Source organism: Rhea americana, unplaced genomic scaffold (genome assembly GCF_003343005.1).
Source record: "Rhea americana isolate MKP2758 unplaced genomic scaffold, rheAme1 scaffold_5, whole genome shotgun sequence".
Taxonomy (NCBI): Eukaryota; Metazoa; Chordata; class Aves; order Rheiformes; family Rheidae; genus Rhea; species Rhea americana.
This window is the reverse complement of record NW_028186645.1, coordinates 143,579-167,168: the sequence shown is the minus strand read 5'-3', so window position 1 is coordinate 167,168 and position 23,590 is coordinate 143,579. Positions and strand designations below refer to the sequence as shown.

General features: G+C 38.6%; 3 protein-coding genes across 4 annotated transcripts in view; 1 reads left to right on the top strand and 2 right to left on the bottom strand.

Annotated features, from left to right (window-relative positions):
* Window positions 1–2,181, bottom strand: part of ATP5MJ (ATP synthase membrane subunit j) — a 4,116-nt gene extending 1,935 nt beyond the window's left edge. The window contains exons 1-2 of the mRNA XM_085317354.1: window positions 2,073–2,181; window positions 358–481 (exon numbers count right to left, since the gene is read on the bottom strand). Coding sequence (XP_085173480.1) covers window positions 358–481 — 124 coding nt within the window. The 5' untranslated portion in view covers window positions 2,073–2,181. The remainder of the gene's footprint in view (window positions 1–357; window positions 482–2,072) is intronic.
* Window positions 2,182–2,454: 273 nt separating this feature from the next.
* Window positions 2,455–23,590, top strand: part of TDRD9 (tudor domain containing 9) — a 71,641-nt gene continuing 50,505 nt past the window's right edge. The window contains exons 1-2 of the mRNA XM_085317351.1: window positions 2,455–2,600; window positions 20,289–20,395. Coding sequence (XP_085173477.1) covers window positions 2,455–2,600; window positions 20,289–20,395 — 253 coding nt within the window. The remainder of the gene's footprint in view (window positions 2,601–20,288; window positions 20,396–23,590) is intronic.
* RD3L (RD3 like) lies at window positions 7,709–10,911 on the bottom strand. Of its 2 annotated transcripts, none has more exons than XM_085317353.1 (4): window positions 10,871–10,911; window positions 9,896–9,987; window positions 9,173–9,478; window positions 7,709–8,263 (listed from the first exon to the last, which is right to left on the bottom strand). In XM_085317353.1, exons 3-4 carry the CDS (start codon window positions 9,469–9,471, stop codon window positions 7,966–7,968), a joined length of 597 nt encoding a protein of 198 aa, XP_085173479.1. In that variant the 5' UTR covers window positions 9,472–9,478; window positions 9,896–9,987; window positions 10,871–10,911; the 3' UTR covers window positions 7,709–7,965. The 2 variants fall into 2 exon arrangements, with proteins under 2 accessions (XP_085173479.1, XP_085173478.1); XM_085317352.1 differs by lacking the exon at window positions 10,871–10,911 and adding an exon at window positions 10,181–10,347.

The following is a 23,590-nucleotide window of genomic DNA, read 5'->3' as shown; positions in this document are numbered from 1 at the left end:
TTATAGTTCAAAAATAATTAAAAAGGCCTTACATTGATTCAGGATTGATCTACAGGAAAAGCTGTCAATATACTGCAAGTTAGTTATTTGAGTTTTAAACAACTCCTACATTACCTACCRTTCATAATGTAGACACAGTTACATTGGTATCTTAATGATATTTTTGTTCGGGTAATCTACATTTAGCATGTGCAAACTTCTGTGGCAAAGACTTGGCATTAAGCGAGAGTGTGATGTCTTATTTGCTGAATATTTTCAGTGAATTATTTTTAAATGTTAAGGACATTCTTATCTATAAACCAGGATTTGTAATGAAGACTAATTAAAACTTTTCTAATGAGGACTATAGTAACTTACCACCATATGAAATTTTGTAATAGACATAAGCTGTTAATGCTACGCCAACCCATATTTCTTGATAAACGGTAGTGAAATAGAATTTCATGGCTCTGACTGACTTTGGAACCATGCTCTGCAACATCTGAAAGTCATAAGAAGTTTTGCAATGGTGAGTTTTGAAACTATATTCTTATCTGATATACATATATATACACATAACAGCAGCTTAATGACTAAAATATTCCAAAACYTGCAGGACAAAGGTATTTATTCCAACCAAAATAATGAAAATTCAGAGATTAGGTTACAATTCAGGTGCTAACACAAGAGAAAAACAAATAAATTACAGCTRAGGAAAGGCTTCAATGATGAGTCCAGGAACATTTACGGAGCCACAATAGCTAGGTTCTTACTCTCTATCACTCTATCAGTGATAGCTTTTTTTCTGTTCAAGTCTCCCTCAGGAGGAAAGAGTAGCAGTCCTTATGCTACCAAATTTCTTCCCCGCCTTTCCTCATAGCTAAGGTTTCTCTTCCAACACTGTAATTTCTACTCGTTATAGGAAAACATGGTATTAAGTTATGAAATTCATGATTTATCACAAAAATTATCTTTAAAATATACCCCAGAGCAATAGGCCTATCAAWGTACTTTATTCTTTGCATCCAGCTTTGGCAGGCAAAGCAAACAGGGACAATTAGATACATTTTATGTATATACAAGGACAAGTTTTATTTTTAAATATATTCACATACATTTGTACCACATTRCATCGTAATATACCAAGTTATACTGTGTTCCACTGCAGACACAAAGCACTTCACCTAACCTAATACAATCCACAGAAGTCTGCCACATTCAGACACGAACAGTATATAGCAACTAAAAAGTCATGAGAAGGAAAAGCAGATCCGTAAACTTCTATGAGGTAAACTCTCACTCGTTATCTATTGCTAGATGTAAASCATTCTTTGGCAAGCAGGAAGAAAGGGCACAAGCATAGTCAATGTCAAAACTTCTGCAAAAAAGATGTTTCCTAAAGAATGAAAGCATCTCAATGGAGATGAAAGTACAAATACAGACCAATCCACATTCTACTTGCCTACAGAGAGACATTTTAATCAGATTTATTGCCGCAGGCAGRTTTCCTCAGACAGTGCTGTGGTGCCTGCTACCAATGCTATCAAGAACACTGAAAGGGGGAAGATTTCTGGTGCTTAGAGCTTAGGAAGAATACTGTAAGACACTCAGGAAAACCTGTGCAAACAAGGAGACTAAAAAGGAGGGAAGGGCTTTCCCACCCCGTCCCTCGAGCAAGCAAAACGCACAGCATGAGCCATGCCCATTCCTGTTAACACGCAGCTAACTCCCAGCAAAGACCTTCCCCCAAGGCCTCAACGGGGTCACGGCAGATCCGAGTCGCAGAGCACGGCGCTATTGCAGCCTTTGCTCCGAAACCCGCTCGGAGCAGCGCACTAGTCGCTTCCTCTCATCCCAAGGGCTCATTCACGCCTTCCCCCCGCCACCACGACCAGCCGCGGCGCCCCTGCGGCCCGCAGCCCCTGCCGTACCGCGGGGAGGCAGGTAACGGCACAGCCCGAGCACCGCTGCCCTCCCCCGCGGCCGCGGCCCACCCCGAGACCCCTCTGCGCGATGCCCGCCTCAGGTAACGGCCGCGCCGCGGCAAGCCGCCCTGCCCTGCCCCGCCCAGACGCCGCTGGGCCGAGACCCACCGTTAACGGCAGGAGCGCGCGCGCCGGCAGCGAAGGTCACCGAGCGGGGAAGCGCCTGCGCCGCCGCCGCGGGGTACGCTGGGAAGGGAAGCGCCAACGAGCGACGCGGCGGCTGCGGAGGAGGCGGCGCCGCTGCCGCGCAGCGCCCCCTGCAGCGCGGGAGGGGGAGCGCACCCTGCGCGCGGGCGCCGCGCCTGCGCAGTGCCCCCCCGCCCAGCGCACGCCGCCGAGCTCCCTGGCGTCGCGGGCGCGTTTAGCGCCAGGCGTAGCTCCGGTCGCCTCTGCGCGCCGATGGGTCACGTGCCGGGGCGGGGCTTGGCCGAGGCGGGAACGGGCAGCGGCGAGGCCGGGCCGCAGCCGCGGTGGTGTCGTCGTCGCCATCATGCTGCGGAAGCTCACCCTGGACCAGATCAACGACTGGTTCACCATCGGCAAAGCCGTGCCCGCCGCCGAGTTCCTGGGCGGCAAGGCCGAGGCCGGCGCCCCGCACAGCGCTCCTGCTGCCCGGGAGCCGTTAAGGGCCGCGGAGTGAGTGTGGAGTGCGGCTCCTCTGGGCTGGGGCCTCCGCGCTTGGTGGGGAGATGCYGCTTGCGTTTCAGTTCTTGGGTTTTTTGATCTGCTTTACTACTCTTCTGTATCATCTTGATCCTCACTAGATATATTGTATATATGATTTGGTTTCTTTGGAGTGCTTTAGTGCTGGTGTGCAATTCTGGCAAATTCTGATAGTTGAGGGCTTCCATTAGAAGAAACTTGGTCTAGCTTGAGGTGTATGGCTAAAGAGTTTTGCCCAGTGGTATAATGATAAACAAATGATGCTCAGGAGTATTTGCTCACCAGAAAATTGTACTCTCACAGACTGTGTTTTATATATTTAATTATTGAATCAACTCTAAGCAACACTCGCTTGAGTGTTTTTTTTKKGGGGGGGGGCAGGCCCTTATAAGTATCTCATTGCTGTCGGTGGTTGATTTTTGAGTAACTCATTACAGTAGATTATTTCACCAGTTTGTGTTTCATACATGWTTTGTAGCTCAGTGCTTCTCTTTTGAGTAGATACAGCTTCAATTTGTAGTACAGTTTATAAGCAAATATATTTAATTATTGGGTGTTACTTACTTTGTAACTGAAACTTAATTTGGTAGTTTACCASATCTCTGCAAAATAGTATTTTGTAAATTATGCTACAAACCTGTAAAAAACCTGATTATTTCGTATCTGTTTTCTCTTTCTTCCTGTAATGTTCCCTTCCAGCCAGCAGTTTTCCAGCAGCCAAGAGGGGTGATGTTACATATGGTAGATGTTCTGCCTTTCTCATCAAGGCACAAAGTGCTGCTTTCAGCTTCCCTTGTGCTTGTAGCAGTTAGGTGTCTGATCCTCATTCCTGTGTTTTTAAAGCCTCTTCCATATGAATAGATCCATTCAACACTTTCATAAACTTTTTCAGAATGTAATTATCAGTGATGTTCCATGACTGAACAAAGAGGATCAGTATGTTAATAGTCTATCTTGCTTTACTGACATGCTCAAAAGAAACAATTTTGGTGTCTGCTAATTCTGGTAGAATAATGGTTACACCAAGCAGTTGCTTTAAAGGAAAAATGCTAATACTAGTTCATCAGTGAAACCTGTAACACACATATGAATACTCACATAAGACTTTCTTGGACAGAAGTTGCTTTTCCCTAGGTATACATTTGAAGTCTCTGAGTATGGATCCCAGGCACATCTGTGTGCTGCCATGAAATGGATTTCTGTACGAAGGTCCTTTYGTTTAGCCTGTATTTTGTTTCTGTATGTATTTCTGTTTTACAGTTCTAGGAACTTGAATGCAATATAGATTTTAAATAACCTTTTAAAAACTTGAAGAATTTTGAAGAGGCTTTGATTCAGAAGGAAATGCTTGGTTTTATTTACTGACTTTTTAAGGAAGAGATTAAAAAAGAAAAAGCAAAAGTTGTTTTCTTTTGTTGAGATTGCTTGTAGCAGAGTACTCTATTAATCCTTTTTTTCCATTCTAAAATTCTGACTCATTTCATGGGAAAATCAAAACCAAAGTTATTTGAAGTTTGCCAAAAGGTTATGTTTATCACCTTTTCATTATTCAGGCCTGATTCTGTATCTGATTATTGATAAAGACTTTTCTTCCCACTTTTCTTGSCTAAGTTTACATGCAAGAAATCTGTAGGAATAATACCAAATTTGTAATGGTAATAAGAGACTTTAGTTGTCTCTTTTTAAAAAGAAAAATTACCCAGACTATTTAGTTGGATCATAAAGCCTTTACGTGTCTCTCAAAAAGAAATGCAGAATGCATTCACTTCAGCCACCAATGATGCGTCATTTTCTTTTAATGCTTTTAAGTTTATCTTTTTAAATGAACTACCTCTAGTATTGCAGCATTAGTAAAAGAGCTTGTTAGGGGATGGGAATAATTCTCAGAAGAATTTCTTTTTGGAATTTTGATCCTTAAATAGGTTGTTAACTGAATGAAAAGAAATTCGGGCCCTTAAATCCTCCTGTGTTTAAAAAACAATTGCATTTTAAATTTAAACATTCAAAAGGCTCAAGTATAGACAAGATAATATTCTCTGATTTCTAGCTTTTATTGGGTTAGCCTTTGCTGTTGTTGGTCATGGTGTTTTTACTAAAAGCATGGAAAGCAGTTCACTAACACCTGTGCAGGGGGGAGGCTTTGTTGTCCTTTGAAATTATTGCCATTCACCTTTCTGTGACTGGAATGGTTTTTGTAAGCCAATTCCTAAATCAACTCAAAAAATAACTGCTGAGTTAACATAAGGAATGGTTTGAGATCACCTTGTGCAAATCATCTAGGTTAAAGTAGAAAGCACTTAAAGAAACAGTTCTTTGAGGTGAGTTCTCAGGGAATGATCTTCAGCAGAGAAACAGTTACTGGCCTGCAGTGATGATACTGCTGTCTGATGTTGTTGAAATATACAGTGTAAGCATAACTTTCAGAAAAATAGCTGGTCTTAGCTGGCACACTGAGGTGCAGATTCTCTTCATAGCATGTTACAGGAAGGCTAGTAGACTTCCTTAGAACGTGTCTAATTTTCTCCTATTTAAATTTGGATGCATTTACAGCTTTGTTCTTTCTAGGTTTTTCTTCGCTTTTTAACTTAAGATGTACATAGCACTTCCATTTGATGAAAGTATTCTGTAAAATTACCTCTCATTCTAATTTCTAAAATTAGACATGAAAATTTATTTTATTCATGAAAAATTAGACATTAGAAACGTCTTAGTGGAAGGCATTTTCTCAACCTTTTTAGATAATTTCGTTTTTCCTGTAAATGTTTCAGTTCCCGCTTTGCTCTATGCTCAGACCCCCATGTAAACACTAGAACCTGATACAGTGGTTTAATATCTGTTTCATCAGTAAAACATATGAAAAGGCTTACCTACCCTTAAACATGTTTTTCCTTAGCATTACATGGAGATGTACATCTCCATCTCTAGTTTTTTAGTTGATGATACTTCTTCCTGGGCTCTGAAGACTGCATTTGCATATCTATTTTTCATAAATTTCACTTCAGTATAAGTTATACCTGTGGTCATGTTGTGATCTTTCTGTTTTGACAATTGTAAAGGTAAGTGTGCTTATGTGTCTGTCCACCTGTTTGCAGTCCTTCCCCAAACTATGATACAGCAAATTTGAAGCTACACATTTTGGAGGAGGGGGCTGTTTTCTAACAGAAAGGTGTGAAGGCAGATCTGTTTTTAAAAACTCATATAAGTCAATTCCCATTGCAGAGGTCTTGCATGGTTGACCAAATAAAAATTACTTCCTAAAACTAGCCTTGTGGTTGTTAATTTTCGGTGGAATATTAATTCTGCTAATGTCTTTGATATGCTTGGCATTTTTTGCCCTCTTTTCCATGGAAAGAGTACTTGAAGCCTAACTGCAAGTTAGGACAGCTTTGTTGATGAGAAACTTCTCTTTCAAACCATTCCTGCTGTCATGTAGGGATCCATTTCTGGATCATTTTAGAACTTCATGAGAAGAATCTGCCACTTTCTGTCCCACCATCAATATGGTCTGGGAGGTTGAGATCAACCCCCTTGTTAATTATCCTCAAACTGACAGCTGTACAAAAGGAGGGCAAAGAGTTTATGCCAACTCTGAGTGCAGGTGTAAAAAGTTCGCATGTGCTTGTGAAGTTTTGTGTATTCAGTTTAGGAGAAGTGGAGGCAGCTGTTACTTTTTTTTTTTTAAAAAAAAAAGTAAAACTGCACTTTTTTATTGTAAACCTGTGGAGACTGATTTGCTCTAGTATTCTACTTGTAGTACTTTGTAAATTAGGTTTATGCGAGAATATTAATTCTGAGGCCTTCTCTGTGTATTGTGTGCTTCACTGTTCTGCATGAAATGCTTTCTAGATTTAGAAGCTTTCCAAATACTTKAAAAAAGTAGTTTTGTTATCTTTTATGAAGATACTACAGTGTTTGTTTTGCCCTGTTCATGCTGCATTATAACTAAAGTCTTTCTTGGCGTGGAGGATAAAACTGTGGAAAAGAGGGAAATCTCTTCTGGTTCTTCTGTTCGTTACCTACTTGCCCAACTCCAAATGTCATCTTTGCTATATTGGAAGACTATATCAGGAAACATTTTTTGTTTGTGTTTGCAAAACGCCCCATTTTGCAAACTGGGCAATGCGATGCCTTTTTTTTTTTTTTTTTTTTTTTTTTAGTAGTAGTATAGCAGACTAATAAAGAAGATCTGGAGATGGAGAAGCTGTATAGTAAGCATGCAAAAATTTGTATCCTGTGGTGATGGGAGCCCACTTGGAAATTCAGTAAAGTGGGTTCTGGTGTGTATTAATTTTTCCTGCTGTAACTTACGTGCTGTGACAATAGATGCTACGTATCCAACCAGTCTTGTATAACTTTATTATGAATCCACAGTGATAGAATTGTAAACTGCAACAGAAAAACTTGACATTTAGTTTATACCCCCAAATTTAAGATGATCAGGTCTTGGCTTCTAGAATGATCTACTGACTCACTTGCTAATAGGTTGCTGATGTCTRATTTGATCAAAATGCTGAAGTGCACTATCTGGGTTTCAGGATAACTTCCAATGAGTCAAATGAAGTACAAACTGTATTTTGAAATAAAWGTATTTATGGAATCTTTTTCAAGGATAGAGAACTAGTTATTAAACGTAGTTAAAGCCTGTAGAGAACAAATCAGAAAACATTAGGAACAGTACATGCAGTATCTTACAGCTTCTAATGTTGCTTTCATCTTAGAACTTGTTCTTAGTGTTGAAAAACAACAGTTAATCTCCAAAACCTATTTATCAATTTGGTATCGTTGATATCAGTTGAAGCATTTATCTTACACGGGATAAAGTTGCCTTAGAACATAAAAACTGTGACAAATACTGACTTCTTGTCTAACACTTTGCAAAAAGATCGTATTTAAGATATGGGCAGCTTGTTTAAATATGTACCCTCTGTGTGTGTGTGTGTGTGTATATATTTATACATATGTATTTATATATATACACATACACAAATACAGGAGCATTTTTGTTTTTTAGCCATATAGATATATATGTTTAAAAAATAATGATGTGTTCTTCTTCTCTTCTCCCTCCCTACCCCCCCCACCCCCCAAAAAAATGTCTACAGCAAGTTTTTGGTTAAAAGGTTCCTTTGAACACAACATCTTTAAGGAACTACACTGATAAGAAGAGGAGGAGTATCATATTTTAAGCTTGTAGAAGGCATACTGGCTATTACCAAGGATTTTAACTTGTGAACTTGGAGCAAAGGGGAGCATGTCACACTTCTCTTGTTTATGGGCAGYGAGCACACCAAAAGAATTCAGATAGCTGCGGAGCTTTTTGAAAGACACACAAACCAACTTAACTTGATGGATAGTAATACGGTAGATTCCAGATTCTATGAGAGAAGGTGGGAAACATGCTTTGTGTATTTTTGTCAACATAGCTTGAAACYGTGGGGATTTCATCTTTGTCCGATTTGTTAGAACTGTCTCCACGTGGGCCGAAGTGTTCGGAGCARTTTGTATTCCACGCATCTGCCAGCTGCTCTTGTTGGTTTTCTCTCTCAATGGTAGTAAGAAAATCTTTTAAAACTTGCTTGAATATGTAGACTATTTCCCAAGGTAAAACATCATTTTCTGCCAAAACTTCACGAAATCTAGAAACAAACAAGAATTGAAATCTAATCCTCAGTGCTGAAAACTATTCTGTTTTTCCTCTCCCCTCTTGGCGGAGGGAGGRGGGAGTGTGAGGGAGGAGGAAATGACTGCATTTTGGTCTCATTTATTTCCTTGCTGCCACACTTCCCCCCCCCCCCCCAGGTCCCCATATTATAAAAAGGAAAGAGCTTGGACAATGTGCTGGATGTGGTCCAACTCTTAAGAGGCACGGAAGCTACTGTTACTGGGTGCACTGCTTTCCCCCCCCTTCTCTTTTCCTCCCCCTTTCCCCCTTCTTCCCTCCCTCCTCTCTCCTGCCATCTGGGTAACTTGATTTAAACTGACTTTGCCCTTAGGTATATTCTGGGCTTTAAAAGGCACACAGGCTTTTTCTGTTCTTTCTACATGCCCTTAGAAAATGTATTTAAAATACAGACACTGGAGAATTTTTCTTTGTAAGACGGATTTCTTTTTTCCAAAAAATGGCAATTTTTTTTAACACTTATTTGGCTTGTTTCATAGTTTCTTCAGGACTTGTGGATAGTGAGACTGAGTTTCTGTATAAAACAGTGCATTTCATTAATGCCTTAATTTGAATTTTGGTTATTAGATTAATATCCCAATAAATATTGGGGAAAACTATAGAGGATAAACTGAAAGCTTTAAGAGGCAACATGTTCAAGCACATGAGACTTCCTTTGTTTTGAGATTAGTTCAGGAAAACACTTAAACTTTTTCCGTGTATGACGTAATACAGTGAAGATGTCATTTCCTAAGCACCTATAAAAATACATTCAACTTGCTGGTCACTCTTATTTCAGAGGAAAGATCAGAGCCAAATGTAAGTTTGAACTAGATATAAGAAATATGATACAGTACTCAGAGTTACAGGAATATGAAATTATTACCTGCTGAGAACAGTTCCTGTTTGGCAGGGCTGGATCTGTGAACAGAGAACTTCAAGCTGCCGTTGTTCAGTAGCTGGAATTGTGGCTTGAGGATTTTGGTAGCTCTTCAGCCAGTTGTAATCCATACCAGTCTTCTGGACTCTTTGTTCATTTTCAATCTCTTGCACTAATCTTTCACGCTCTTTCAGGTGCCATTTCAGTTCCCTCAGCAGGGTTTTTGTAACTACTTCTGATCCAGGATACTGTGTGGTTTTGTAGGGATCATTTTTTGACCATTTCATCCATCCAAAAAGTGGCATTTTTAAGCTTTGAGGAAAAATAGTTTGTCGTCAAGCCAAATTAGATCTGACAAGCCTTACGCTTTATAGATATTTTATGCCTGTTTTCAGATTTAACTTCTACAACTATTTACTTGATTAAATAGACTGGGGTAGAAGTTTGAAAGTACATCCTCACAAAAATACTTTGTCATCCTGGTTATGTGATATTTAAAAATATATAATTTGAAGTAGTCATTATATTTAAAAAATGATTAAATAAAGTCAAGTAGTGGAATTCCATATTCAGTTCTTTAAAACTTTTGTAGCTTTTTTCTTATTTTAAATAAATTTTTGTTTACTTACCCTCTGGAAACAGAACTAATGGAGTAGGCTTTTAAGTTGCAGTTTGTTACAAATCATGCAGACACAAACATGCTAATTGTAATAAAATAACATAAATTACCTTTGCAGTTGTCTGTGAATAGTGTTGTTTCAGGTGAGTTTGCTTGAAGACCTCTTATTCTAGCATATCCTGTTTCCAGGCTGTGGCTACTGCTGAAAGAAAGAATTTTTTTTTCATTTACTCAAACAGTTTTTGGAAAAATGACTTTCTGCACTGAATATGACAGCTTAAGTTTTTCTACTTTTAAAGTTCTTTTTCATTTTGTGCATCAGAGAGAGGAAGCAATCCATTTAACCTAACGTGGTCTCTCAGATACTTTCTGCGAAGTCCATTAAGGTCTCCTACCTCTCAATTGTGTTCTGCCGCTGGCAGCAATTTGAAAAAAGATGGCAACAATTTGAGAGGCTTGTTGCTTAATCCATCCCAAGGTATTGTTGGTAGTGAAATGAATAATGATAGTCTGAAGCGAGTATAGATGTGCTTCTAGCTAAAGTTAAGGCTGTCGCATGATGTGATGCTTGGCTGTGCATAGCTGTAGGTCACAGTTTAGAGCTGTATTTTTATGCCTGTAGAGTGCTAAAAATAACTTCGTTGCTTTTATCATCTAACTAAACTTTCAGGCCATTGAGATGCTGGAAGAATCAGGCTGTTCTACTGCGAGTTTTAAACAGTTAAAGACTTTCCCTAGTAAAAGATTATCTAATAAAGCCAGTGTTAACTGAGTGCTTACAGGAAAGAGCTATTTGACAATTGCTCAGAGTTATTTCTCATTATTTAATATTTCTTCCAGATGAATTTCATTAATCTCATGGTACTATGCTTTTTCATTACAGTGCATATAGCTGTTAGCATTTTCAATTAACATTTCAAATGTGTTTAAAGCAGCCACTCTGCAGCACCTACAGTGTGCCATAGAAGTCATTAATTAAAGGAACAGAATGATAAGGAAATGTAAATTCAGGTCAAATGGCTGTTTAAATAACAAAACAAAACACCCCCTCACAACCTGAGAAACAACAGAATTTTAAGCCTTACCAAGGACATTAGTTCTCTGTCAACTGCCTGTCAGTTGCCTGCTCGCTCTTTTCTTGATGAGTATTTTGAGCATATCCACTTCTAAGATTCATTTTCAGGGATGGCACTGTGCACACTAAAGGTCGCTGAAGCAGCCATCGTCTGTTCCAGTTATCTGGTCTCTTCCTATTAATCTAAACAGTAGGCATGGTATATAGTATGCCTTCGCTTCTGCTCTCTTTTGTTCTAACGACTGACTGTGCTCCTGTAAGTATTTTTCTTTCCTACTTTTTTGCCTCCACTGGTGTGCTGAACTGTTGGGAGAACAAGAGTTCTGTAAATCTGTTCTAGATGTCATACAACATAAAGGGTGACGTGTATGGCTGTTACTAAAGCCAATATTACTTAYACATTGGAAAAATTCAAATGTCAGTATTAATCCTCTTCAACTGGAAGGTTTTCACATTGCATTGTATATGGTACTGTGAAAAAGGAAGGGAGCTGGGTTTATGATGACAAAACTGTCCTGACAGATTTTCAGATGAAATTAAAATGTTCCTTGCCACCTCCTTTACAGCACAGTTAGCATGTCATCRCTTTTTTTTTCTAGTGTATCAAATTGTATTGCATCAGAAAGTAAAGTAGTAAAGTGCTGCACAGTATAAAACCATTGTAATGTCTTTACAGATCAAGGGGATGCATACTGAAAGGTGTGCAAATTAAAGAATGAAATGAAAAAACTGTAACGGTATTTTATTGACCATATCTTTGCTTGCCTCATCATGTCTTTGTGAGGCTGGGCATTGAGACTGACGTTTAACTCTCCATCGTCGGAAAACAGTAAAGCCCAAAATTTGTGTTGCCTTTACTTCTTTTTTATAAGCCTCAGATTAGTATTTTAGAAGAGATTACTGTTTATGTTAGGTTAGCATGGGAACTGGAATTTAAAAATAAAGCAGTGGTTTATATAGTGGCTGTCCAATGGTTAGTCTCAAATGATTTGTGGGGAGTTATAATTCTCTTCAACTAGTGTTGAATGTACTCATGGTTTTGCAGTGCTGTATTGGGAYAGAAGTTTCAGCTTGACTTCAGCTGACAGTAGATCTGTTCACTGAAAGTGTTACTGAGTTTATTGTTATTAGCAACTACAGCTGTTATGGCTTAATCTGGGGGAAAAGCTGTATTTCTGATAAGTGATTTCCACTTCGTAATCTTTAGGCAGTTCCATGATAAAAATTACGCGTTTTTAAAGAGATTTAGGGGAATACACTTCTGAATATCTCTCATCTTTAGGACTTTGCTTGCTTCTTGTCTCCCACTTGTGTAGGTACAAGTCCTCTGCTCCTCTCCTTCCACTCTTTCCCCCCCCCCCCCAAGTTTTAGTCCTAACACTTTTGCTTTCTTATTGTTGAATACTGAAATTATTCTTCTGGTTTTCATTTTCCTTTTCTGAATCTTTCTCTGCTGGTATTAGAAAGTGACTAAATACTTTATAGTATTTGAGTGAGGCCATAACATTAATTACATAATTCTGAATAATTGTCATCTTCTGTTTTGTTTTTTTTTTTTCATTTTTTTTTCTAAGCCACAATTCATTATGCCACTGCAGTAGAGCAGGTGAAAATTGATATTTTTTTTTCCTGACAGCTAACCGTAATGGTCTGTGTTTATAATTTTAAAAACTGACATTTCACATTTTACTTTTCTGTTTTACCTGTTCATACTTTATTTTTCAAGTTTTCTAAGCAAAGAATACAATGAATTCCTAAAGCATCTGTTTGTTTTTTCTCTAGCTTAATTTTCRTGCAATTGAGTGAACAAAATCACCTTGTATATAGGTAAATCAGGAAGGATATGTTTTCATATATGTATTTCTTAAACTTCTTTTGAAACTTGGTGAAGATATCCACTACAGAAAAAGGAATGGCTTTTAGACTTGTTTTTTTGATGCCATTCTCAAATCAGACTCGGAGGAGCACCAAGAATTGCTGGAGCGAGAGTGCAGATTTCTTTCCATARATGACTTCAGTCAATTTTGATAGTCTTTCCTTGCATATTGTGACTGCTCCTGATKTGTCAGCAGAGGAATTGATTCCAAAAGAATAGCCTTATAAAAGCATGAAAACTCATAGGGTAATTGAGAAAACAAGGGTGGCATCCACTGCATAAAATCTTGTTCCTTGGATCACAGGAATATTCTTCAATATTGCCTTGCATGATGACTTCTATAAGATCTGGATGTTTATTGGAGGAGTACTCTGTAAAGACAAACTCTTCCTAATCTCACATGGCAGGAAGTCTCAGGAAGAGACTTTCTGTGGATTGCTTGTTTTTATCCTGTGGATTTATTTCAGCCCAAAAGATTCATTCCCAAAGCTTGATGTCTTTCTCCCGTACTTACTGTATTTTTCCCCCTACCCAAAGTAGATAGGAGGTTTGCATCCAACAACTGTTTTTACTTTTTGAATTAAYGGTAAATTCTACTACTACAAAAAGATCTTTCTCACTTAGATATGTGGCTAGGAAACCGTATAACCTACTTTGTGGAGAAGTTAAAGACGGGAGGAGAAAAGAGGGGCATCTTCCTTCCTCTCCCCTCCTGTTTTTAGACTACAGAAATACTAGTTTCTAGTAATTCCAGAGTCAATAATTAAATGACTGTATGGCACTGTGTGTATGGGTACCAGTGCAGATTATGCTGTGTATGTTAAACCTTGATAGGCTTCTTGGAAGCCTTTCTCTAGAATAACAGGAGAAACGGAGGCCTGAGAGAGAAGCTCTGATGGAGATGTTTTCAATACTGCATTGCAGTTAGCTATCCTCTCTAGTAGTGCCACGGGGCAGCACTCTGAAGTGCCTCACTGAAGTGATTTGAGATATAAATGAAACAACCCCTGCAAAAACACTTGATTTAACCAAATATTGTACTGGTGTAAGCAAAAAGGTGGCAAATTGTGACAGCAGGTGGAAGAGACGCTTCTCATTTACTTCAGAAGGTTTTTAGGGCACCTGTACCATCTGAGATGCTACTGACACTTCCAAATAAAAGATGCAAGAAATAAAGCTCTCTTTGTGAGTGGGACACCCATAACAAAATGGCAAGAAATTACTTTCTTAATTCTTTATTTAACAAAGTGTAGATGGTGGGTCAGTGCTAGATAGCTAATTGTAACACGTGTGCATATGGTGTCCTTCCCTCCTCCCCCCCGCCCCCAAATGTCTGTAGGYACTAGATTTTTGTGCAACAGTTTGCTATCTACCTCTGCAGATCATTTCAGAAAATAGGACTGCTGATCTTGCAGTGTGTATTTGGTAGGAGAAAATCCWCAAGCCTAATAGAGAGGCCTCTTTGCTGAGGCAGCTAACAGTAGTACTAATTCTCTTCTGACATGTTTAACCAACACGGTTGTTTCCTATCGTGCTCGCCCATGATGAATAAAATCAGGACATATTTGAAGCTTATTTCTTCCAGTCAGACTCTGTAGTGAATGTCTCTGGTGTTGATGATGCTTCTTTAGTAGGCTGGGGTGATTATAAACTGACACCAGTTTATCATCCAGCATATCAGGCATTTTAAGATTTAGTTTTCATGGGCATTTTGAAATTCAAAGCAGTCTCTGTGGCTTGCATTGAATTTCATTCAGTGGCTTACTTAAGCTGGGTTATATCAAGTTGGTAATAGCCTGCTTTGGGGTTTATTTTGCTTGTTTTGTTTTGGGACTCTGGGCTATTTGGCCGGGCTTCTTGCCTTGARAGTTAGAGAGAGGAGAGAAATTCTGAAATTTTAGAGAGCGCCGACGCCGTGAATGTTGCCAAAAGACCGGGACCAATGCTTCACAGAGGAACTGTRCTTTTGAATGAACGAATGAATACCAACGTCCATCCAGTTTCTATTTTGTATCTAATTATAACAGCTTTAGCTTACGGAAGTGACTGTTGGTGCGCGAGGAAGCAGCTCGGTAGTTGCTGTGGGGCTCGTTGCTGTCTGCCCCAGGGGGTATTTGCGCTCCTCTGAACAGCCCTGTTTCGACTGTGGCTGCAAAAAGAGGAGTTTGCAGGTGGCTCATTTCTGAGGAGGACCCTGTGCTTTGAAGCCTGGCAGTTCGTCTCGGTCTCCCCAGTGACATAAAATCCCAGAGCAGCAGGGTTGTGGGTCAGTCGGTCTGTCTGTTTGGTGTTTTGTTTTTTTTGGAGGGGTTTTTGCAAGCTTAAGGATTTGGGCTGTTTTGTCCCGGCATTTGTGGTTCTTAACTTTTCTTGGCTTTTAATTTAGATGGGGCAGAATACAAAAGATCTCAGTTATTACTTTGACACAGAAAAAATATTTTTCAGATGCTAGATTTTGTAATTTATCCAAATCCAAATGTTTTCTTTTGGGTTCTTTGAGATGTTGCAAAGACGTTTGTGTGCCCTCTCTGTCTCTTTTCCTAGCTAGTTGTGGTTTTAAATTAGGAATTGTAAACAGCTACTAGGGGGAACGCTAGTGTAGGCCTKTGTAGTTCCTATATATGAAGACTTTATCTTGGAATCTAGCACWCTAGATTTTTAGCATCACTCTTGAGCATGTGTATGTGGGGGAAATGCACTTCACTGATTCTTAAAATGTTTGGCAAATCWTTTTTTTAATGTGTAATTTAATATYGAATGCCTAAGCTTCACTTGTTCTGAATCCTAGTAATGATCCTCTCCTTTTGAGACCAAAATGTTGGAGGCTTTTGAGTGACAATACACTATTTCTTTCAAGTTAGTGTATTTTTGTAGGTGAGAGCAGCCTTTTAAAAGTATTGAATGCCAACTGCCGGTTAAAAGGAAAGGCATTTTTAGCATGTCCTTCGGTAAACCCAGTGGAAGGTTATTTACTGTTACGGCAAATGCTCAGTTATGTAAAGTGTCAGGTTATCTTAGTTTCAGAAAGAGACTATGAACAGCCTACTGTATATATCGTAGTGAAATTGTACAGCAAAATACTGCTTTGTATGCCATAAAATTAAGCATTTTTCAAGTGATTTCCCCCCACCTCCCCCGGAGTAGGCAGATGGCTCGTGTGTGCGAACGAAGCCATGGTGTAGGGTGGTGTGAGCCGCCTGGAAAGCGAGCGAGGTGTRTTTCAACTTTAACTCCCAGATCTGTGTGAACAGAGATTTTTATRATAGATGAGGAAAATATACCTGTATTTTTTTTTAAAAAAAATACTGCCCTAAAATACTTTTTTTTTTCAGTTGTTTGCCTCTAAGAGGAAATGTACTTGAAGTTATATAGCCTTAATACGAGTCTCTATCCCAAACCTAAATAGTAAAAAATTACCTGGAAACTTCCTTGTTTAATACACAAGCATCTTGCTATCTTTGAAATAACATTATGTACTCTTAGCATTTTCTCTATACAGCTGGATTTGCAAGTAAGCAATGTTTTTATTTTTTCTTTCATTTTTTTTTTTTAATCAGGGAATAACACTGTATGTACCTTTTTCAGAGGATTTTCTTTGTTGTATTTTTGTTCTGTTTTTTAGCATCACTTTCAGAACTGTATATTGCATTCAGTGTGTGCATTGGAGTTTTTGTGTATCTCACTGAGAAGAGCCAAATTTATCTGTCACAGTTAAGGTCCAGATTTGATGCTTATTTTGATTTTTGAGAACTGAGTGTGTACAAAAATTTTTAATGCCGTATTTACTGAATGGAGGATTTCTTTTGTGATGGCTGTGCTCGCTTACTTGAGGTCATTCTGTAGCTTCAAGAAAAGGAAGACCTTTCTCTAACTGAATTTATTTAAAGAAAAGCTCCCTAAGTATATTTGAGAGCATTTACATTTGGATGTGTCAGCAGTTTCTGGTGTTAAACTGTGTTCCCTTCTAGTAACTCTCCTAAAGTAACAGTTGTATTTAATCTTAATGTAAATGACACTGGTTTTTCATACAAACTCAAATAAGTAAATGTTTTTATATAAAAAAAAAATCAAATGCTTAAGATCATTTCAAGTAGTCACCTGTAAAAGTCGCGCTTCAGCAAAAGGCTCTTTGGCCACCTTGGCCGTGCCGGCCGCCTCCGGCTGGCGGCCGCTCTGCSGGCTCGAGGAGCGGTGGTGCCTGCCGCCCGCTCCGCGCGCTCGCAAGGCGGGCGAGCCTCCAGCTGCCTTCACGGGCAGCTCCTGTGCTGCGTCCTGCAGGTGTCAGAGCGGTCAAGAGTCGCTCAGATTGACGTTCCTGGTTGTTTGCTGATTTTCTGTACTAGATTTGTGTTCCCCAGTGGTTTATAATGATGTCAGGTTTTGGCTGTTTAGGGTGGTGATGTCAGATTTCTGCTTCAGCTTCAGACTTCAGCCACCAAGGTCTGGCCACTCTTGAGGGTGAAATGCACTCTGGATTTGAAAGAGATCAAAATCTGACTGTGTGTTTTCATGAAGGGGGTGAAAGAAGACAAAACTAATCTCAAGTCTTATATTTCTTTGAATTGAAATGACAACTTGATGTTTTCAGTAATTGCTTTAGAGTCAAGAAGATAACTTTTACTAACTCTTAATTGGGTAAAACTTTGAAATTATTTTCATATATGCCACTGAAAAGTTGTAGTTTGCCTATACTGTAACTTATCGGGGGATCAAAAAATGGGTAAATTTTAAAATCAGAGAACAGGCTTGGAATTAGAGATGGGTACATCGAGGGAGACTAAAGAGTTGAGTGAAAAGAMTGAAATCTGAAAGCTGAGACATACCTGTTGTGATAGGGCAGGTGTTCCAAACCATGAGGGCTTTTCCTATGTCAAGAGAAGTAGAAATGGAGAAGTGGTAACTGTGATATGTTGGAATGGCGTATGGTCAATAAGGAGAGGACAGGAGAGTTCCCTTCATTAGCATCGCCCTTCCCGAAACTGGAAAGGGGTTGAAGGAGTCTCATCATGCCTTTGCTGTCAGCAGCTGAAAACTCATTAGAAAAATGTCTGTGTATAGATGATACCTCCTACTGCAGGCTTATTAATGATTCCCTGAAAGGGCTGGATTGTGCTCATGACTTATGAGGGCTTCATAATATTTCTTGTCTCCATTTTACTTAAAAAAATACGCACAAAAAGCTCACAGAATAATGGTAAAGCTGCAAAGTTCAACGTAAAAAAAACCCTTAAATTGTGTGATGAGGGTTAGTTGTCTGTTTGCTGATTTCATATGGTTTTCTTTTGGCCTCTAGCCTGGTTCAGTGCATAGAATAAGCAATACTCATTCTTAATGAGTGGCTATCAAATATTTTTTTATTCATTGTGTAGCCCAAGGTTTGTTTATTTACTACATGCTGTTTTCTGGAAACARAAAACCTTAATTTTGATTAAAGATTAATAGATCTTTATGTGAAARGATTAATATCTTTTCACATATTGCTGATGGGGTCATAGTGTCCTTATTTTACTGGTAAAATATATTGGTATAGAGTTGTTATGTGTGTTCTGTGAGCCTTCTTTGAAATACWTAATACCTGATCTCTAAAAGCATGCAGCTGAGCATATCTGTATTATAAAGMTGTGTTTCTTATTAAGTTCACCTGCAGCTTAAATACTGATGCTTCTGCTAGGTAGTTGCAGGAAAGGGGATGCACAGTCCTGCCTTTCTCACTCTTAGCCTCTGCCCTGCCGTGAATTTTTTTTTGTTGAAGTGACTTGACTGCTATGGCTCAGGGCTCTGACAGATGAACAGTATCCACTCTTCTATGACAGCATTTATTGGCTTAATCAGACTGGTTATTTTTGTTCTTGCAGGACACTGAAGGACAAGTTGAATTTAGTGCATAACCAGGTTTCATTATCAAAAGATRTGTAGCCGGTGTACTTAGTGAGGCTGCAGCCTCATGAAAATGAAAAATAATGGATTGCATCACTAAAATCTGGGTAACACGCCCGTAGGATGGGGCCAAGTTAAGATGATAAGGCCAAGTTTAATTCTACTGTTTTCAGCTACTGAATGCTTGGGATTAATACTTCTGTATTTTTAGTTTTTCCTTGTGTTTAATATGCATTCAGTGGAATAACCTACTTAACAAGCAGGCTGACACAATCTGTATGAATTTTGTTTCCAAAATATACCCCAGGTAGATCATGGAGCATGAGGAATGTGCCTTGCCACAGCTATTTCAGAAAGGTTAGAGTGCTAAAACTGATATAGGCTATTTTTTGAAAGTATGGAGCTGTTTTTTACTTAGAGGTTATGCAGGTATATGGAATCRTGTTGAGCTTTGCATTAAGAAATATTCAAGATACAGGCAAAAATCGTCTTAGCACTATACTTAAAATACTGTTAAAAGAGGCTAAGAAGCCATTTGTGAATTCATATATGTTATTCCTTTTGCATCTTGCTGACAGCAGTATGGTAGTAAATACTTAATTCCTGTAGGAKGAAATAATGGCCCATCTGAATGAATAGTTTGTGGCAGAGCTAAGTAGGTATAGATTTGCCTTGTCAGGGAAAGTGGGTGCTCTGTGGCATCACGATACTGTGAATTAGTCCRTAATGAGAAATGGGTGACACAGTGCCATGCTAAAAACCTGTGATCAGCTTAACCAAGATGGATCCCCGCAAACAATTATTATTTAGGTCAAGAGAYAGACACTTTTGCAGCAATATCCGTGCATAAAGTGTCTCAAAGGCAAAGTCTCTGAGAAAGTTTATATATTACATAGCTCCGGGCCCTGTGCAAGCTTTTGACTTTCAGTTAATATATTGTTTAAAATGGAGGGGATTTTTGTGTACACCTCCGCTGTTCAAACATCTAAGTTCATTTGATAATTATACAGTTATATATGCTACTTTATTTACTAGTGAAATCCAGGTGGATTTGTTTACGTTATTTACGTAGAACAGAATTTGTTATCCCATCTCATCCTATTATGTCATGGAAAGACTTTTTGCCCTATGTATAATGGAATAAGTCTGCATTTTTGTTCAATTCTGCTACCTAGTGATTCTATTAGTTTGTTCCCAGATCATCCACCATCATCTCTTGCCTCCAAGACAAAAGCTCTAGAAGGTCTCCTTAAAGCAGTGAAGTGGTGGGTTTTGCTCACATCTGCCTCCCCTGTCTCTAGGGAATCACACAAGAGTTACRTGTGTATTCTTGGTTGTGTTGTGTCAAGAATTGGACAAACAAGTATTTTTGTCTTTGTTCAAAAGAAGTCCTAGACTATCATTTGGAAAGAAATTACTAGGTATTGACAACCTACAGGTTCTTATTTTGGGAGCTCAGTTTCATGGAGTCCAAATAAAAAGACTTAATGTGGCCCTTTTCTCAGACTAGTATGTAACTACAGAGCCTGAACTAATTTGTGAAGTTTTTTTGTTGAAGTAGATCCTGAATGACATGGAGACCCTGAACTTCCTGAATAATACCTTTTTCCCCAGAATTATCCATGATCCTTAGATTAGGAACCATTTATTGAATTGTTGTTTTTGTGCTCTTCAGGCTCCCTATCAAAGAGAGTGTTGGACGTGAATATGCTGAGAAATTCAGACAACTGGATGAACAAGAATTAAGTGTATTTGACAACGATCAGCTTGTCCTTAAACCAGGTAAATACATATTTGGTTCCCATTAGAAACTTATATACATCTCCTTTTGTTTCCAGTTGTCTTTTCTTTCCATCTCTCTCCTCCAAAAAAACTACAAAAACTAAATCCATAGTTTCTGTTTATCTAATGCTCTGTGTGCATTTGTTCTTTTGACTTGGTATTAAAAATTTAAAAACCTTATTTTCTATGTACAACTGTGTATAATGCTGGCATATCAATATATGTGTATACATCTGATCTGTGGTATTGATAAATGCAAATAATATGATTGAAATACATCTGTAAGTAAAAGATACCTGTCATTAACGATCACTACACAAGATTCTATTTAAGAATACTGTGGATTGAGTATATCTTTCTTTTTGTTTTCCCATTTTTCTAATCTAGTTATTTCTGTGTATTTTTTGATTGTCACTCTGAAATGCCTTTGGAAGAAAGAAATCTGATTGCACCTCTTTCCTGGGAGCTCTGGTAAAAGCAGTGTGAAGCTGACTCGGCTGTCAGGACAGCTTAGCTTCAAATTCTGTTGCTGTGCTTCTTAATTTTCAAATTTGTTAATGTAACTGACTTTTCAAGGAAAGGACATTTGTGTGTGATTTTTTTTATTATTATTTTGCACTGTCATTCTTTGTGATTTCTGTATCCATTTGCTGATTTCCCCTCCCTCCAAATTTGACAAATCTAGAAATTCTCTGGAAATTACTGTCCTAAAATGTCTCTGCAAGTTATGTGACTTCTAGAACTCAGGTGGTGCTGAAGCTGTTTGTTTGGCCTGTCATTAGCTGGGAGGCAGTTGCTTCAGTTGGCCTGTCCGGCAACTGCAGCGCATTTGGCCATCCCTCCTGCACTGTCTAAACTAACCACAAAACACTGTCTCTTGTTCAGGTAACAAATTACCTAAGGTTTTTGGGAGACAAGGAGCATTGAAAGGTGAGAATGAGGGATAAAGGAATTAGAAGTGTAGACTGCTATAGCTCAACTGTAAGAGGATCAGCTAGTAGGAAACCAAGCTTAGGTAATTTTGCAGACCATACAGCAACTTGTCTGATAGAAGTACAGTGTCCTCTACTTTTTCATGTGATGTACTGGTGAAGGAGGGAGTCTGTACTGGTGAAGGAGGGGGTCCGTTTAATAAAGACTTCTGCCAAAGGTGTGCTATCAACTTAATTGAGTAGCACTGGTGACGTGCTTGATTTTGAATAGAACTGATATTTGCAATGCTCCGGTAAAAATAAATAGGGATAAAACTTACTCTTGTTAGGAAATATTTCTGCATGTTCATCTTTGTAGGTTTATTTTCTAAATATCTGTTTTCTCTTTGTCTATCCTAAAGTGTTTCTTCTTGAAATTTATACCTTCAATATTCATTCTTGTCTTYCAGTTGTAACACATTTAAATAGCACTTAGTTACCAAGCAACCTAAAAATATTACTAAAAATAATAACATATATTCTGATGCTATTTATAAACTAGATGGTTTTGCCTTTTTTTTTTTTCCTTCCTCTTCCTATTCGTTGTCTTTATCATGGTCTGGAATCTCAGTTTTTTAAAGAGYTATTCCTTGCTGTGTTGATGTTTGTCTCCTCTGATCAGCAGTCTGCTCCCAGCTGTATGGTATCAAGTGAGGGGATCTGAGGAGACTGAATAAGGAGGGGACTAGAAGGTGCCCTGTGACGTTCTGAGACTGAGCTGCCAAAACTCACCTAGGCACAGAATACAATAAAAGCTTTAGGAAATTTCRGTTTTTATTGCTATGAGCTTAGACTTACAAATTCTGGAATATTATCTTAACATAAGATAACAAAGAAGCTCTGACTGAATGTGAGAGTGGCAATATTAATATTCTGTGTTATAAAATTGTATGCTTTAAAAAAAAAAAAAACTGCTAGTTGCAGCCTTATTAATAGTAATATGCTAATTAGGCAGATTCTAGGTAGCTATAAGTCTTAGAGCTCTTATCAGCTATATCTTTTTGGAAGCGTGTGTTCTAGCTGAGAACGCAAACTGTCATTGATGATCAGATCAGAGATTTATTTAAACCAGCCCATATTCTCTCTAGTTGTKTCCAGTACAAATGTAGTCAAGAAATAAGCTGCACAGCAAGGCAATCAAAGGCTGGTTTGCCCTGAAGTTTTGAGAGTCRGCATCCCTACAGTTACTTCTTTCTTTTTTGTTGCTGTACTAAGTGTAGGTGACAACATSTTTATAAATGGTCATCCTAATTTAAATCTTGCAGTGTTATTGAAATTGAGTGGTGATATATTTTTTATGCAGTTGTCTTTTACTAAGTTCTGTTGAGTTTTAATTTACTGCCTTCCAATTTCCTTGAAGGAGCATATGCTTTTATATTCCAAGGGCAAATAGGAATGCCTGATTTCTTTCCCTTTTGGGAAACCCAAGTTGGTCAGGGAAGTGCAGGGAAGAAGTCTGCCTTTCTACATAGTAGAAATGATRCAGCTGTGAAAAGGAAATTGAAGTGACTAAGTAAAAATGGAATGAAGTACCTCTTMGCAATTGCTATCCAGAACAAGTGTAGCATCAGTAGTAGACCTTTCCAGCCCATCCAGCTCCTCTCAYGTTTGGTGCTGGCTGATTTGGAGCCATTCAGTGAGGTCATGGGATGTGCAGAAGGAGTACCTTACAGAGCTATGCGTAGGTTTGAGATATATGGGACACAGTGCTACTCCAGGCATCCTAGGAAAAACAGGTATTTTTTTTCTTTTTCCCTTCAGATCTGAATATTCTAAACCATTTTTGTTAGGAGCTTGACTCTCAAGGAAACTTCTAAAATCCTTAATAAATGCTCTTAAAAAAGAACCCTATTTCATTATTCTTAGACCTTTGTGGATAGCAGGTTTTTTCTCCTCTTTTGTCTTCATTATTTTCAYACTATTTAGTGGATCTCTTGTAGGCATCATTTAGATCCCAGGTGTAGTAATTGCTAACAAGTTTAAACATGATTTCTGATCAAGATTCTGAAATACAGAAAACTTAAGAAATTAAGTGACAGAGTTCCTTTAATGTTTTGAGTTCAGGACAGATGCCCGAGAAGAAAACTAATAATAGCACAGATCTTCACCCTTGGTGTACAAAACACATGTAAGTTGAAGATGACTGCAATGGAAAACAGAAGATCTCCCAAACAAAAAATAATTACTTGGAGGAATTTGTTGGGAATTCTAGGGAATTATTGGG